General features: G+C 39.9%; 3 protein-coding genes across 4 annotated transcripts in view; all 3 read right to left on the reverse strand.

The window, feature by feature from the left end:
- LOC135936624 (uncharacterized) overlaps window positions 1-7319 on the reverse strand; it is a 101286-nt gene extending 93967 nt beyond the window's left edge. Inside the window, exon 1 of the mRNA XM_065479506.1 lies at window positions 7099-7319. The gene's annotated coding sequence lies outside the window, so the exon portion shown is untranslated. The remainder of the gene's footprint in view (window positions 1-7098) is intronic.
- A 1843-nt stretch (window positions 7320-9162) lies between these two features.
- LOC135948182 (sphingomyelin phosphodiesterase 4) lies at window positions 9163-13430 on the reverse strand. The gene is made up of 12 exons (XM_065497315.1): window positions 13267-13430; window positions 12847-13137; window positions 12689-12794; window positions 12387-12615; window positions 11907-12099; window positions 11729-11844; window positions 11210-11362; window positions 10976-11141; window positions 10356-10571; window positions 10094-10303; window positions 9812-10036; window positions 9163-9594 (listed from the first exon to the last, which is right to left on the reverse strand). Exons 1-12 carry the CDS (start codon window positions 13285-13287, stop codon window positions 9289-9291), a joined length of 2232 nt encoding a protein of 743 aa, XP_065353387.1. The 5' UTR covers window positions 13288-13430; the 3' UTR covers window positions 9163-9288.
- A 414-nt stretch (window positions 13431-13844) lies between these two features.
- hyx (cell division cycle 73 hyrax) lies at window positions 13845-17100 on the reverse strand. 2 transcript variants are annotated; one of them, XM_065497130.1, is made up of 10 exons: window positions 17086-17100; window positions 16845-17037; window positions 16567-16672; window positions 16243-16505; window positions 15978-16191; window positions 15741-15918; window positions 14887-15175; window positions 14422-14651; window positions 14223-14364; window positions 13845-14163 (listed from the first exon to the last, which is right to left on the reverse strand). In XM_065497130.1, the coding sequence occupies exons 2-10, from the start codon at window positions 16973-16975 to the stop codon at window positions 14127-14129; spliced, it is 1590 nt and encodes a 529-aa protein (XP_065353202.1). In that variant the 5' UTR covers window positions 16976-17037; window positions 17086-17100; the 3' UTR covers window positions 13845-14126. The 2 variants fall into 2 exon arrangements, with proteins under 2 accessions (XP_065353202.1, XP_065353201.1); XM_065497129.1 differs by lacking the exon at window positions 17086-17100 and having other exon boundaries at window positions 16845-17078.
- Between the last annotated feature and the right edge of the window lie 145 nt (window positions 17101-17245).

The following is a 17245-nucleotide window of genomic DNA, read 5'->3' on the forward strand; positions in this document are numbered from 1 at the left end:
CGCGCGCGAGCGTTATCATCGCCGTCCTCCTTCCGCCGCAGATTCATTTTATTCTTTCATACTTGAAGCTTGCTTGGCTCATCGATCAGGCAAAAAATATTTCACTCTTAACGAATATTTGCTGCTCTTAACCATGTTTTTGCAAGGGTGTTTAAAAGTTGGTAGCAGACTAGCAGAAGATTTACAACTTAATACGTCACCATAAAATAAGAGGAGAGTGAAGAAGTATAGTTTGGCCAACATTACGGTATTGATTAGCACCGAGTTGGCCAAGTACTTAGCAGCTCACGGTCGGTGGGCGCACGAGCACTTACTTTTCCGCACACCATACCAAACTCATACGTTTAGTTTTTAGTGTTAAACCTCTAGACCGATCATTTTTTGCTCCATAAACCACTGCAAACAGGGCAGTAAAATCTAATTTATACGACATAGTGGTATAAAATTTATTCTAAGAGGTGATTTGGAAACCTTAACTGTCGCTTAGCTCGATTACGCGGGCTGTCAATGTGGCGCTGCTGTCTCGATCTTCTAATCAAAGTACAATTAGAGAACCGTACCATTCTCTGATTGATCACCGGCACAATTTGCTAGGTTCATACCAAAAACCGGCAAAAAAATGCCAAACTTACGGTTCTTACGTCTCTGCTGATTTTCTGTACGTCGTGTCAAAAATTCTACTGAACAAATTTCTTTGGAATTGATTAGCACTATCAATAAAAAAATCCAGTGCTTCTTTAACATTTCTGTAATTTTTTGTGGGTTTTTAACAAGCTAGTTGATTTTAACATAAGCTTCAATCACTTGAAATTCCATCATGGTTTCCTCTATTATGAAAGCCATTACTGCGTGACACGTACCGAAATTTAAAAAACTAAAGGCGCAGCCCCATTCATTCTATACGAAACATGTGTCCCAAACTTTATCCTGTTGGTCCAGGGGTCTAGTAGATGGATATATAACTTTGTGTGGTGAGATTGAACGGGCCTTTTGCAACATGTGTCGCGCAGCCCCTTCTGCAGGAAAGTTCAAACTTTGAACACGACCGCAACTGTCATCTGCTGATTGTTGCCAGCGACGAATGCTACCACTCCAAATTCACGCACGCACCGAGCGAGAGCTCCGGTAAAGTGCCTGCACCACCTCCATCATCAAAGCTGCTTGCAAACTACTCACTAAATCTCCGCACTTTAAAAAAACTAGAGAGATTTTCAAAAGCCGACGAATCTATTACAAAGGCGAATAAGTCACTGAAAATAATAATTTTTAGTGGGGAAAACTGACAGTTACGTTTCAAACCATGAAGTAGGGATTTGTTTCCCTCTGTTCAAAATATTGAAGGAGAAGGATATATTTAGTTATTTGATGAGCTTTGGTTTCTTTTAGAATAACCTTACTGGATTTTTCATCTGGATAAGCCCTAAAAACATTCAAAACTCAGCCTGATTTTTTCTGAGCATAAAAATTCAACAGTAGAAGGAAAGAAAAATCAGAAAAATGAGAGTCTAAACATAAGAAGTGCTACTTGAATGATTTTAAAATTTCTAAAATTATCCAGATTTTGCTGAAATTTACTAGAACAGTTTTTTATGAAATAATATCACAATATATGTATTACAGTTGCTACTTTCAAAAAGTTTTTTATTTTTAGCATTATCTAGAAAAATTTGCTAACTAAAACAAATTTTGTTCTTAAAAAGATAATTGTTTTGGTAGGTAACAAAAACAATACGGCCCAGGATCTTCCATTTTCCGTTGAAGACTCTGAGCATGGTGAAGCGTCATAAATATTCCGGCGTTTTCTCTCAAAATAGCTTTTTGCAGGCTATAACGATCTTCTTCAATAAATTGCAAACTTTGTCAAAGTTTGCTCAAAGGGCTTTTGCGCACAAAACACACACACTCACAACCCCTAGCAGCATCGCCTTGTCAACTAAATTGAGAATTAATTGCACTCTCGGCAGGCGGGCGGGCGACTCGTGGTTTATACACGCGGAGTATTTTTGCGCCGGACAATAAATGGGGCAGAAAACGACTTGGTGAAAGAGAGACCGTTGTTTTGCAGCCACCGGCCAGGCTATTTGTAAAGGCTGGCGTTGGAGCTGGCTGCCTTTGTGGCCGCTCTCCCTCATACAGTCAGCCATTATGCAAAGATGACGACGGCGTCGTTTGCAGTTTTGCGACCGACAGACCGACGTCCCCCTCTGCCTCAACCCTGTGCATATTCAACATTATTTACACAGCAGCCTTCTGATATGCACGACGCACACCCTCCGTGTCGCTTAATTATGAAACAAATGTCAGACCCTGCCTATTTCTCGCAAACTCATCCACTGCGCTACGCAAGAGAATAAATTGGCCAAACGGGAATTCGAGTGCGATTCGACGAGCCCCTCTAATCAAGCCAGATGAATAAACCAATAGCTTGCATCACCGATTAGAAATATTTGAGGATCTGCGGAGGCTTTTGGGGCTTGATTTTCAGATTCAGGAATGATGTACCCAGAAGATCAATGGGTTTTTTTCCGGATAATTACAATATATTTTTAAGATAAGCTAAATTTGTAGTTTTAAATTTTTACCTTGCATAACTTATTTTTGGAATTTTTGGCTAAAATCAAATTTAAATGCTGCTTTAAACAAAACAATTCATAGAGCTGCTAATATGTATTTCTCCAACACACAACAAAATAATGGATTAATCATTTTTACCAAGACTGCAGCATGCGTGATTTGGCATCACGGGACGAATGTCTAGCGTTTCAATGCAGTCCTCGGTGCGGAGGCAAGTGGCCCTTGAGTGGGCTGGATCCCTGTGCGGCCTGGTGCGCCCATGTTATCCATTCGCGGTGTTATTGGGACTCGGGTTTCAGCGTTCGTGCTAGTGCTAGTGCGCACCCCTCCCGGTCCGAGAGGACAGGGATATAAAGAGCAAAAAAAAATACTTTTCAAAAATCCAAAGCTTGATTTTGGAAATTTCAGATATATATCGCTGGTAAATACAAGTCAATTTTTAAAACAGCTTTTCTAGAAAATGGGAAAGAGGAATTTTTGAGTCGGTGTATATTAGTCTGATAAAAAATTCGTTGGAAACGTGGCAAAAATCTTGTCCAAAAAATAGCAAAAATTCAATTTAGTACGAGAGGGTATTTCCTCCTTTGGAAATATTTCAATGCAAGGAGCCCAACGTGGCAGTTCAGGTGCGTGGCAGCTATGCAGTTAAGTCCCCTGCAGGAAAACGCTGCTGCTGAGCCTCACTTTTCTGTTGCAACACGTTGCAACGGGGACGGTTGAGTAATGAGCTTTTGCTGTTTGTACGGCAGTTTTAATTAACGACCAGCCTTGGCCACCTCCAGCAAAGAACCAACTAGCGGCCATCTCCGTTGGTGCGTGTTAATCGGGACGACGTCACTGCCCTTACCGTCGTCTCAGTCCTTACATGACGCAGACAAGTGGAGCATGACATATTGCGCGCCTCACGCACAGCAATGCGCCCCGCTGATTTTTCCCTGAATTCTTTGCTTTGCAGTATCCCTCGCTCACTTTTTGCTTTTATAGAACAGCAGCACCAGCGCAGAGAGAGATTTTGCAAGATTCTGCAAAAAGTCTGTCACAGTTTTCTTATCAAATGGACGGATCCGTTCTTGAGAAATTATTAAGCTTAAAAGTTAGCGGTGTACGACACGTTTATAATTAATAGGGATGACATGGTGCCAAGCGGATTTTCAATTTTTTTTTTTTTTCAGTGAACGCTATGATGTTTGGGCTATCAAATGGACATGAATCATGGAGTTTTTAATCATTTTGAAAATCGATCATTTCTTCAAACCCAGTAGATCGATAATTCTTTGAATGCGTGTTTCGCAGTTTGCTTGCTATTGACGGTGGAAAATTGTATCGAATCAAATAAAATATTTGCAAAAACTATTCTACTTAAGTTGCACCACAAAAGCCGTAAAATAGTGTAACGAAAATGTATTGTAGATTGTGCAATGTGAAATTAGCAGACAAACATAAAATATGAAAATGATTGATTTCTTAATTATTTTTAACACTCTTTGCTATTGTCCTCTAAACGGTCAAACTCAATTTTCTAAAGGGTAGTTATATCCGTCAATGCGACTTACCAGTCGAAGCGCACTAGTGTGTGCATCCGTCCGCTGTCTATAATTAACACTATTTTTCCACTCATTTCACTTGCGTACAATTTTTCTTCAGGAAGGAGAAATAAGAGGGGACAATAGGAGAGATTGCTAAAAAATGAATAGTTTAATAATTTTCATATCTCTGGTAATTTCTCATTGCACAGTCTACAGTACATTGTTACAATAGTATAAATTGAAACCTGCTGCGCCACCAGAGTAAATAATACTGAAATGATGTGTCGGACTGCAAATTAGGTGAGCTATTTTCAGAGCTGGTTGCTAGGCTCCAACCATTACGCGAACATCATTTGTGATTTCCAACCAGCTTTTGCCTCTGGTGAAATTTTATTCGGCTAACGAAACGAGGTTCATACACACTTGCAAGCCTTGTTTTAATTAAATTCCACGCACTCAAACGAACATTTCTGTTTTTTGTAAAGCATTCCTGACAAAGCGAAATTCTTTGTTTACTTCCCTCTTTACACATATATTTCATGACGTATTTCAATTAAGAAAATGCAATCTCTTTGAAGCGCGTTAAAATGATTACCGTGGAGAGAAAGCAGCACAGGTGTACAGTGCCAAAAGTGAGAGGCAGCAAAGGAATTTTCTTCAGACGAGGCGGGTAATGTTCTTAAGAATAATTCGATCAACTTATTCGCCTCCAAAGGCGAAAGCGGTATTTCCTCTGGGCTGCAGCTGAGTTTTGCCATGGCTTATGGGAGGAAATAAATTATGAGATGAATGAAAATGAAAATCGACAGCGATTTCTTCTTCCTTAATTTTGCAACGTAAAGAAAAAGTCGCTTTTCCCGGGAGCTCAAAGCAGAAAAATGATACCAAATAGGAACTAAGATTTGCAACGATTTTCTGCTGTCAAAAGTCCAATTCAACACTTTAGAGCTTACAGTGGGTTTTGCATGGGAGTTCAATGTGAGGTTCCCCAGGTTTGCGGTAGGTGCAATTGCGTTGGAAACAGATATACGCGACGAGAATCGGAGATTGAGCGACAGAGATTTGCAATTTCCTTTAATTCGAAGGAAATTAAGGGCGCTGGCGGCGTGGCGGCGCCAGCTTAGATCCATATTTGCTCAAGAGTTTTTCACGATGACGACGTTACTGCTCAACTCAAACACATGAAAGAGACAAGCTCCTCACTAAAATGGCAATATTAGCGTTTGAGATATAAGAAACATTATGTCGAAAAATCAATATTACAAAAATATTCCTTTGATCATTCTTCCCCACCATTTTGATATCAATTCCAACAGGCTGCGAAAATTTTAATTCCCTTAACCTTTAACTTAAAAATTAGAATACCGAACTGACAGACTGATTTCCAAATCCTATATTTTTTAATTTTAGAAGGATTTTTCGGGAAATCGTTATTTATTTTTAGACTGATTTTCCTTTCTCTATACAAATTAGACGGTTTTAGACAGTTTCTGGGCCGATGGACGGATTTTTTAGACATCATGTAAGCCAAAATATTAACACGTGTGTTTATTGTCCAAATTTAGCATTTATCCAAACGTCGAGATATTCGTAATTTCTTTAGGAAAGGAGAAATAAACCAAATGCAAGAACTTAAAAAATATACAAGTAAGGGCGATTCTCTTTTTTTGCTCAGAATGAATTCAACCCTCATAAAAATATCTCTCGCTGCAGCCCTAGAAAAAACATTTACCCCTTTTTATAATTAAAGTAGCTGATTGTGAGCGCTTCATATTGTACTGGTATTCCTGGTATTGTTTGCTTCCAGGATTAATTACTTCCGCAGCCAGTATTTGCTTTGGATTCATGCTTGGATAATTACCGTGCACTTAATTTCAAAATTAAACACTTAACAGTACGCATCAGTTAATTTATGAGAGTTAGCACGGACAAAGCGCAGTTTATTGTGAACAACAGTCGAACTGTGCCATTCTATTATCTTTGAGCCTGGAGTGGTGGATAATTTGTTGGAACAATGAGGGCGTTCGCCTGCAGGCGAGTGCATGCAGTGGAAAACCGCTGCATATACATTTGTATGTACACGGTGTAAAATATATTTTTCCGTTAAATTTGCACCATAATTCGCCGAGAGTTATTGTTATGGGGCTCGGTTATTATTGCGTTCGCTTTCGGTGCCGTTTGTTTGCTTGCCAGCCAAACAAAGCCTTTGCTCCGCTCCTGAATTCAAGCGCTTTATTTGTTTATTTATTCGCAGGCGGTAGAAGCTCACCCTAACCTCTCTCTCTCTCTCTCTCTCTCTCTCTCTCTCTCTCTCTCTCTCTCTCTCTCTCTCACACACACACACACACACTCTCTCGCATTTTGACTTTTCAAGGGGAGCTCTGGAGGCAACAAAGTGCACCGCCCGCTTTACCCCGCAGAAATTAATTTGAATTTTACCACCTGTTCCTGTTGCCCGGGACGGCCCTTTGTGTACAGACGTGCTGAATAAAACCACAAAGGCGCTTTTAACAAACATCTTTTCACTGTCCACTATTTATTTTATCACTGCTTACTCGCCTTTAAAGTGGATTGATGCAGGGCAACAATTGAAATTTATTGGAATTATTAATGCAATAAAATTTTTTGCACTATTTTTTATCTTGCTACAGTTCAAATTTAAATCCTTCCAATTTTCTCAAAAATTTACAGCGTGATTTCGATTACTTTCTTCGATACACTTTTTGAGGAAACTCTTTGTTGTGAAATATAAAAAGACACTCCTCGCACCATTTGAAAATCATGCTATCTTTGTAGACACACAAATTTTCAGTCAATTTTTTCTTTTCCTGATTATTAATTTCTGCATTGGCAACAAGTATCATTTCAGTTAATTTTTCAGTATCAATCCTCTTTAAAAATAAACTCCTTTATTTAACAGACATGAAAATTTTCTTAAAAAACAAGCTGTCATTTTTGTCAATTGCCAATTAAAATTTAAATATTGTGTTTAACTTACCTTTTTTCACCTCCTCCCACGTTTTTACGGCTGAGATGCGGCAGCTGAAAGAAAAAGGTGGGGCTGCCCTGTGGCTGCTGACGCCGACTTGAGCTGCCGCGATTGGATTGCGTGGGTCAAGCAATGCAAAGGTCTGCGTCTCGCCTCTTTCAACGGTGCAGCCGGGTCGGCATGCTTTGCAGTACTGGCCGCAGCCTCCGCTGGCTGGAGCACTCTCGCAATCAGTGGTGCCGTGCCGTTGCCGCCGCCGGTGGCTCCAAATGCCGTTGCCACGGGTAACCGCTTTGCCAGCACCCCAAACCACGCCCTCGTTGACGTCACGCTAATTTTTCGCCCAGCACCGCCACCGCCGACCTCGCTGACTGCTAATTAATTATTTTTTATATTAACTTTGGATAATCTAATAGATGAGCAGATGTCCGTTGATGGTAATTAATTTCTACGTGAAAATCCCAGTGAGCACAAATCCTCTTGTTAAAATATTGCTGAATAAAAAGAATAATAAAAATTGAGTATGTTAAATTGATGGTGGAAATTGAATAATAAGAGACTTCAGCCTCATTGAAATTCAGAGTTAAATTGATGTTAAATTTCTAAGAAATTCATGGAATAAAGGCTAAACACATAGCAAATTTTTTAGATGTCCAAGAAAGTTAATAAACATTCTACTCAAGATTCAACTGTATGATCACTATATCGAAATATAATTGAAAAATAAAATGAATGTGTTAGACAAATTACTTAATATTATTATTTGATTATTCTTCAATATAATACAACATTATCTTTAAACCTTTTTATTTTCCATCTTAATTTGAACTTCCATTTATGAATGGAATCCCGGTAAAAATATCATTTTTCTCAATTTGACCTCCAGTTTTGCTTGATGATGGATATCAGCTCGAATCTCTATTTATTATGATCATGCTGTTCAGTTTTGCTTTTTTAAAATTTTTGCTATCGTCAGGTTAAGGAATTTCTCAATTTTTGGAGAAAGAATTAAATAAATAAATTTAGTGGTTCTTCTGTCAGTCTATGTGCCGGGAGACTGGCGGGTGTTTTAATAGCCAGGTTTGCTGACGAGGATTGGGACTATCCCAAATTTCAAAACAAACCAGTGCTCCAATTTTTCAATGTCAAAGAAATGAAAATTTTCAAGCACTTAAGTTGGCTCCCGCTGTGTCATCCTGAGCAGAGTATTTACTTCTCAGTTTGATTGCTTTTTCTCAAAAACATTTGAATAACAAATTGATGCAGTATTATGATTTTTACGGTTGTGAATTTGTGAGAATAAAAACCCTATTATAGCACTAGAAGCTATAAGCCAGCGCACAAGCGCCTGCAAGAAACATAAGTATGCAACCTGCATAGCATTTACGCGTAACGGGATGAATAATTTTGCCATTTTCAGGCGCTCAGCTCTCTTTTGTAGCTTTTATTATTCCTTCGAATACGCAATTCTTTTACTACGCTGAATAATTCACCACGATGGAATAAATTTGTCAGCAAATAATATTTATTTTATGTGTAACCTGCTCCACTCTTTAGAAAATACTACTACAAATACTGCTGTACAAAGGTTTTTAATAGGTTAGCACAAGATTAAATTATGATTCCTAATTAGGTTATCTATGAATTTTAATATGATATTTAGAAGGAAAATTAATGAAGGAACAAGATAAAATTAACGGAAATGAATGATTATTATGATGACCAAAACTGTTAAAAAATAATTGTGATAATTGTATTGAAAACCCCTATTATGAAATTATTGTTTTGTTTTTTCTGTTCCTGAAATAGGGTTTGAGGAACGAGCTGACATTAGTTGCGCGTAGTAAAGACGTTAGCATTTATGAAATTCAGGAATTTCAAATCAACATAAAAAATAAACCCAGAAGTGCTACATGGGCACAGGCCTGACCCTAAAAAGTAGAGCCCTTTCGAGCATGAATAACAATTTTAAAATTTAGGACCTCCAGCAAATTCATTTTCTTGTGTATGGTCAACTATTCTTTATCATCACGTAACAGGGAATGAATAAATAAATAAGACTGAATGTTTAGTTTTAAGGTAATGCAAATTTTATTATTGATATTACAGTTCTCCTCTGGTGACAAGTCAAGTTGTGAATAAATCAAAAGTCTCCTCCTCATAATTTGATATTTTAGAAGGTAGATTGAGAGTCCCAATTCAATCTCTGAGCGCCGCCACAAAAATGTAAGCACAAAACGCAAGAAAAGGGACGCACAGTCCAGTGATGTAGTGAAAACCAAATAGCGCGGCCAGAATGCAAGAGACAACCAGCCAGAAGAGCAGCTTGGCGTTGGCCAGGCCTCGCAGACTCAGCCTGGCTGGAAGCACCTTTTCCGTGCGCACTTTGTAGCCCTCTCTGTTGCGCTCGTAGACGCTTATCGTGGTTGGCGGCTGCAGCACTTGTCGCGCCACGCGCCCCACAAGGTCCTCCCGTGTGTGCACCGATTGAATTTCAAAGTGATACTGCAAACAAAAATAAAAAGCAAAATGCGATTTATTTTGTGTCACTAAAACTGAAATCCATTGTGTAATTTAAAATTGAACGATTGGTTTAATTTTACCCTTGGAACTTGCTAAATAAATGATTAAAAAATAGCTCCAGAAGTTACAAGAAAATTTAATATGTTAAAATCGATTTCAAAAATTAAATTTTAAACTGGTTTTGTGATTTCAATGTTACCTCTCTATTGAAGTGGCTGGAAATGTCGTGGAACATTCTAACCAGCCAGGCGATCTCGTAGCTACAAATGGGCCGCTTTTCCGGGTCCCCAGAAGGTTTTGGTACCACAGGGGAAACACCAGATGGGCTGTCGAAAAGTCTGCTGGCACCCAAACTTGACTCATCTGGAGAAAAGGTGCTCCTGTTCAGTATGTCAGACACGCTCTCAGCCTCCATGTCTCGGATCTAGGGTTCAAACCATCAAACAAAATTCGGCGGAATTATTGGCCAGAAATATCCCACCTCAAATACAGAGCAAATTAGTACGTAGCAGTTCTTGAGAATGTCAACAACACGGCGTCGATCATCAACCGTGTATTCCTCAGCATGCTCGTCGTCAAAGCCAAAGATGACTGCCCAAAATCCGACAGAGCGAGGTTTCTTTTTCTGCTCTTCAAACAGACTCTCAGCTTTTGTTCTTGATACCGCCACCTCTCGGAGAAAGTGTCTGACCTGCGCAAAGTTTGAGAAAATATAATGCCAGCTCCAGATGAAAAATACTTACTTGGTAAGTGATCTCATGACTGAACATGGGTTTGTAGACAAACATCTGTCCTTCAAGTTCAGAAATAGCGGACTGGGCTGCCACCTGGATCTTCAGACCGGCAGGGTTATCCGCGGTTGTGTCAATGTATCTTGAATTCGGAGACACCACTGATTTCAGCTTCAGACTTTCTTCCGCCTCACTAATGATGCTTTTCAGTTGTTCCAGAGAAATCAGCTGAAAGGGTAAATATACATACAATTACGGAAGGTTAAAAAGACAATTATGTCTGTTTGAAAAATCTTATATTGGTTAACCAAGTGGCGGGGTTGAAAAAATATCATCAATTGTTTCCTCTTCTCAAATATTGCTCAGAAATATGTAAAGACGGAAGTTTTTAACAACCACGGATTCAGAATTCTCTGCAGGTAATAATGTAGCATAAATTTTGTGTTGATGATGAGGCCTAAGGGGCCAAACAGCCGCTTTTCAATACAAGAACATAATATCACTTTACATATAAAAATGCAGAGTTTAAGTCATTGGTTCATCCTGAATATTTATTTCTGAATGAATTCGCGCAGAACTAAGAGAGAAATTCGACAATTTGAAATTTGGTCCTTTTCAAACTCGAAACTTACCCTGCAAACTCTATGCAGCATGATCGCGTTTTTCAGGATGGACAGGTCAATCCTGCTGAGTCGGCGAAGAATTTGTTCGAAAATACAGCCATAGAAGGGAAGATGCTCTGCAATAAAGGTCAACCAGCGCCTGTCGACAGGTTTTCCACTTTCGTGGTTCTCCCTACTGCAATAGAATTTTAATATTATGGAGTCTTATCACGAAAACTATGAATTACACTCATTAGTACTTACATTCCATAGTTGGCGTAGTTGGTGTAGCGCCAGGGTTGGATGTAGCTCAGCCAAGCCTCCATGATGATTCTGAACGAGTGGTCGTAAGGCCAGCTTTTGATGCAGCCAGACAGGAAGTGGTAAATTTTGCTTTTGTACATAGGAATCACCATCCTGGAAAAGACAATATTGCTAACTAATACCAAATGCTACAGTTTACTTCTTTCTATTATGCTTTCAATATTCACTTTAATATTTTGGACTTTTACGCAAAACGATAGTTTTTTGGGGGGGTTTTGAGCAAGAATTTCATGATTTTAGATCAGTATTGCTCTTCTCAGTAAAAAACAATTCATTGTATTTTTTATACAGTTTGATCAAAATGTTAATTACTTATGGAAGTACTGTAACGAATGTACAAAAGAGGATTTTTAGAAATGGATATTGATTTTTTCGAAACTGCAAAATTGTAACAAAGAAACTTTAAAGGTTTCTCGTTTTAAGTGAATTGAACAAAGTTTTTAACCATTTAAAAGTTACCTTTTCATTTCATCCATATCGCTAGGGTTTGTGGAACAGGCACTATTAGAAAAATAGTGGAGGTGTTTTAAGAAGGCCCTGACCATCCTCGCGTGCTCGGCGCTGGGTATTGAAGACTGTAATAAAACGAATAAATAATTTATTTACTCTAGCTTTTCCACAAGTTAGGCATATCTACCACAGAGCTTGACTTGGTAAGGCACGGACTTAAGCTGGATTTCTCGTCATCATAGCTGAGCCAGACGTCCATAAGAATGTGGATGATGTGGACTGTGCGCCAAATCTCGGCCAGTGGGTTGTGCTGGCTGTGCAGGGATGCAGTGGTCCCTGAAGACTGATTAAATGTACCAGCTGGTTTCAACAAGGATGCTCTGTCGGGAAATTAATTAATATCAATGACGAAATAACACAGGTTGGAGGGTAACACCAGAAATCAGTCATTTCTAGTAGATTTAACAAAATATTTGTTTTTACAAGTTTTGCGGGAAAATTTTGTAAAATTTTAAGACCGCAGTATCTCATATCTCCGCTCTCGATAAATATATTTCAACCCCGTATAAACCTTAAAAAACTTTTAAAAATGTAATGTGAGTAAAGTATAATTTTATATTCTCTATAGAAATGTTTTATAACATTCAAATTTCATCAGAAAACATACTTTGAGACTGGAGAACAGTAGACCGAAGGTTGTGAAAGACACGCTCCCTGGATGGAGAGCGGCGTGTAAGGAACGTGCGGCTCAACGGGCGCAGACTGCAACTGACAGGGTAGGAAGTGGCACAGGTATCTCTCCACCAGCTGCAGGTACATTGACTCAAGCCATACGTCTCGTTGCGTGTGGGGAATCAAGTGCAAAGCGAATCTGAAAATCAGCAGCTCAAACGGATCTGAATTCACTTATTAAGGAACGTAAAAGGATTGGATTCAGGGTTTTAATGTTGAAATTCAGGAAAAGGATACTGAGTTTCAAGGCGGTGGCCCTTCTCGTTTGGGGGTCCACGAATATTCTTTCGCAGTACCAGGAGTTGATCAGTACCCCTTTCTCCAAGTCCCTCGTCAGCTTGGCCTTGAAATGTAAAGTGTCAATTAAAACATTAAAAAATTCTTCCAATTATTACAGGCAAGAGGCTAAGAGGAAGCTCGTATTTCAGGTAAAAATCGCTGCACAGTTTATAGGTGAGTCCGAAGAGGGGTCCCATTGGGTCGAGGAATTTGAACGCAGCTTCTTTCTCCATGGACATAACATTCCTGTCCGTGATGCGTAGACCCCAACCGGGAGAACCGAAAATGTTCTCCAGAATAACGGGGTAGCATTCTTTAAGCAGCTTTGAGTCGACCTCGTTGAATAGGTTTGTCAACTCTTGACACCGCAGCAAAACTGGTTGGTTCAATATTTGCTGCACACGAAACTGCAAACAAATTACAAATTAGTTTGTTGCGCTCTGACGTGCAAATTAATTTTATGTACGGTGCATAATTATGTACATAAACGTTCCTAGTTGATTACGTATTACTTAATATTTTTTTTGAGAACTCACAGATACGACGTCGTTCCGCATGATGGAAATATTAATGCAAGCCAAACCTCTTTAATGAAGTAGCGCTTAAAATATTTAAAATTTAAAAATTCGAGTTGTTATAATTTAATTTCCTTTTCAATCTTGGATACAGACTGTTGTAAGTCAGCAGAGAATGAGAAATTGGCGGCGCGGCGGAACCAGACGGAACAGCGCTGGCGGTTTGTTTTGAAGATTATTACACGCTGTGGCCGCTAGATGGATGTAGGTAATAAAGAAGTGGCGCGAATATTTCAACTTAAACCAAAAAATAATTTAATTATCAAGATTGAAGATAGCAGGATTAAAAAATAACTCTCCTGATTCCTGATCAAAATATAATTAATGTAATTATATTTATTTTTATCGATAATGAGACAATATTTGATGCAATTTTACTCAATAAAATATCCATGTCATTCGTCACTTTATCTCCAATTCATTGAATAATTAAAAAGCGTTTAGCTTAAATTTATGGCTTATTTGCAGTTCCAAATTTTTGATGAAACAGCTGCCCAAACCGCAGCCTTCATTGGAAAAGGTGTAAATTACGGAAAACCTTTTATTGGTTTGAAACTTTTGATTTATTGTAATCAATTAACTTTTCACACTTTCTATGATTTATTTATTTACAAATAAATTGTATCAATAGCATGTACAGAACTCGCTATATTGTACTTAATTAGGATACAAATAAAATTAAGTTTATGAGATAAGCATTGCGGTCTCAAACCAGGCTTAATGTTAGGCGGTAGTTTTCTATAATTCATAAGAAGAGAAGGCAGCTAGTTTCAGCATTAATCATTCTGCGCAGAATCAATACAGTCCAGCTCTTGATAGCATTAAAATCGCAAGTGGGGCTTGCATTTCATGATGTGCCTATGGGAGATTAGTTATAATCATACCAAGATTTTCTTTGAAAAAAAAAAGGAAATTACCTGTCAAGCTTTTCCCAAAAGGTCATAAGCGATGCTCTGTCCAAATGCCTTTTAGTCCTGGACAAGTCGATCACATTGACAGCCCACCGAGCGACGTTCGAGTCCAATTTTATCTCATCCCATTTCAAATGAAAGGCGCACACTTCAAACAAGAGCAATAATTAATAATGGTTCAGTGATTAATCAGTAGTTGTCTTACCTCTAGAGAAAATCTCAACTGGATTGCCATCCCAGGGCCAGCCCTTGAACTGCCACGCGGGCCCCATGACGAAAACGGCTACCACCCTGTCCCAATCGGCAGGGCTCAGCTTTTGCGGATTATCGATGACCCTATAAGGCACAGTCAGGTTGGTTTCTTTGCGCCGCTGCAGCAAAACTTCGTTGTCACGCTTGGTGCCCTGCGCCTTCTTGTTTTCCGTGCTGACGTATCTGTGCATAAGTCAAAATTGTCAAAATCTATTTAATTTATAAAAACACTTTACATTGTCAAAAAGAATTTAAGGGCTGAACAAAACGCAAATTTCAAAAAATCACCATTGATTTAAAATTATTAATTAATTTAATAAATGATGTTCTGGTTAATTTGTATTTTCCAACATGTATTTTATTTGCCATTCTGTTTGTTAACGCATACCAATGTAAAATATGGATGTAATTATGGTACCTGAGGTCCTGCAGAATATCCTTGGCGTTATACATTGTGATAACAGAGGTGTTGGCCGCTGGAATAATGATGATCGGCGTCCTAGAGACTCGCTTAGAGGTTGGTGGCCTAGGGACCGTGGCCTGTTGAGGCGTGCTCACAGGCGGCTGCATGGCGCTTGTGTGGTTGCTGCTGATCACAGGCGGCGTGGCGGCTGGCAGATGTTTTTTCGGCTGGTTCCCTTCAGTCACCGACTTCAAGGTCATGCCGTGGTATGTGCCCATGGTGTCGATCTTGAATCCCTCAGTTTCTGTAAATTTTTTAAGTGTTGAAAGCTCTGACACAGTAGCATATTATTGGTCTTCCAGAATCTTCCTGAGGAGTATCAAAACAATGGGAGATATTTGAGCAGTTCAGGGTTTCTAATAATGGCTGATCAATGGAAAAACAGTGGTTAATTGAGAGTGACTCAAAATTATAATTAGCACAACAGGCTGGGAGGCAAACCGGCGCCGACTTGCCGCTTGCTGGTTTTCACACTTTCCCAGCAGCTTTAGGGACAAATAAAATTTGGCGATTCAATAATAGCCCTCGGTGCAAAGAGAGATTGGGCCCAAGCTTCTCTGCGGCCACTTGGGCCCCGTATTATCTGCTCAGCGGTGTTACTGAGACCCAGTAAGTTTGTAGCCCACGGGAAGTGCTGAGCAGAGGCTCAAAAATATAATTTACTTTTCCGAAAAAAATATAGCAATTTTTTTCATAAGCTCAATGGAAGAAAGATGTTTTACCCTGATAAAAAATCCTTTGCAACACCGAGTTTGATCGGTTGATTTTACAGCCCTTGAAATTTGGAGATACCAAACAAGACAACTCACCTTCCCTGGCCCTGATGAATCTTTCCTGATCGTATCGGTTGTAGACAGCAGGCTGGGGAACAGAGCGAACAGGGGTGGCGCGAGGAGTGACAATGGGCGTGGGAGCTGGTGGCCGGTGCCTACCCTCCTCGCGCGCCTTGATGCTTTGCAGGATGGCAAAAATGTTTTTGGAGAAGAGCTGCAGGGGCAAAGCAAAAAATGAAAAATAGAAGCTTAAGACTTCAGGTGAGACCCAACCTTTCCCGAGCTCTGCAGAATTGTGGTCCTCGTCCTCCACTGCCGTTCCCTTGAGACTATGTCCTTGGTCACGTCTACGTCAAAGTCAATGATGACTCGCAGGTCCGATTCCAGGTTCTTGTCATCCATGCCCTTAATCGTTGTCCTCTTTTTGGCCAGACGCTTCGCCTTGATGGCCGCGATCTTCTCCACAGACATAGCTTCTGAAAGAGATCTGCCACGGATATTAATAAAATTCCCTCCTTTTTTAATGGGTTCCACTCACTTGATGTTATCGACGGTGACAGAGGCTTCTTTAGGCGCGTCCAGCCTGGCGGCCAGCTGCTCCTTGACCTTCTGCACCTGCATCTGCTCAAACCTCGGCTTCTTGGCAGCAGGTTCCTGGGTTTCCTCCAGCGTCCTTTTGACTTGAGTAGGAATCTCCAGAGGAGCGGATTTATCAATGCTGGTCGAAGTCGCAGTCTCCCCATTGAGATAGGCAAGCAAGTCTTTACGATCCGGACGACGCACGACAGGTATATTTTCGGCCTGGCAAATTTCATCGAGTTTTAGAATAATTGAAGGTCAGTGTAATTTTTCTTCTACTTACAGCTGCCTGCCGCACGTACACTGGATGGGTGAGTGTGACATTTTTCAGCAAGAATAGTAAACACTCTAAGGAGTAATACTCTTTAGGAGCACCGTCTTTTCCAGAGCTGCAAAGAAATTGGATAATGTATCTATGTAAATAACAAAAATAACAGCACAACGTGCACATTACAATCCGACACGCAGAGCCCGTTCTACCAGTTGCCAACGCCATTAAAAACCCAGATTTTTTTAGGCCTTTAACCGCGAGAGCAGATAACAATAAAATTCTTTACTCACCCCCACATAAGGTAGTTGGTTTTGACATTTTTAGGCCACGAAAATTCACCGAAGATGATGTGACCACCACGTTCGACGATTTCTCGTTTGTTCACGTTGAACTGCCTCAAAAGACTCAGAGGATCAGCCATGGTCGAAACCTGTCAATCGAACTGCAAGATCAACAGGTTGGTAGTCTAGTCCAGGTTGTAAACTGCGACGAGGGAAAGGTTAAGCTTGATAGAATCAGATCTCACTTTACCGAGATCGGCAAAAATGGTCGCGGAACTTTAGTGCTTTATTGCTTTACACGGCGGAGGCCGGAGCAGGGGGCTACCACTCTTATGGGCCGAACTCGTTCCCGCTAAGAGCTTTCCCCCCCAACCGTTGGTGTCGCGTCGGTCGCTTTAAAACAGGTCTTA

The sequence above is a fragment of the Cloeon dipterum genome, chromosome 1 (genome assembly GCF_949628265.1).
Source record: "Cloeon dipterum chromosome 1, ieCloDipt1.1, whole genome shotgun sequence".
NCBI classification, from domain to species: Eukaryota; Metazoa; Arthropoda; class Insecta; order Ephemeroptera; family Baetidae; genus Cloeon; species Cloeon dipterum.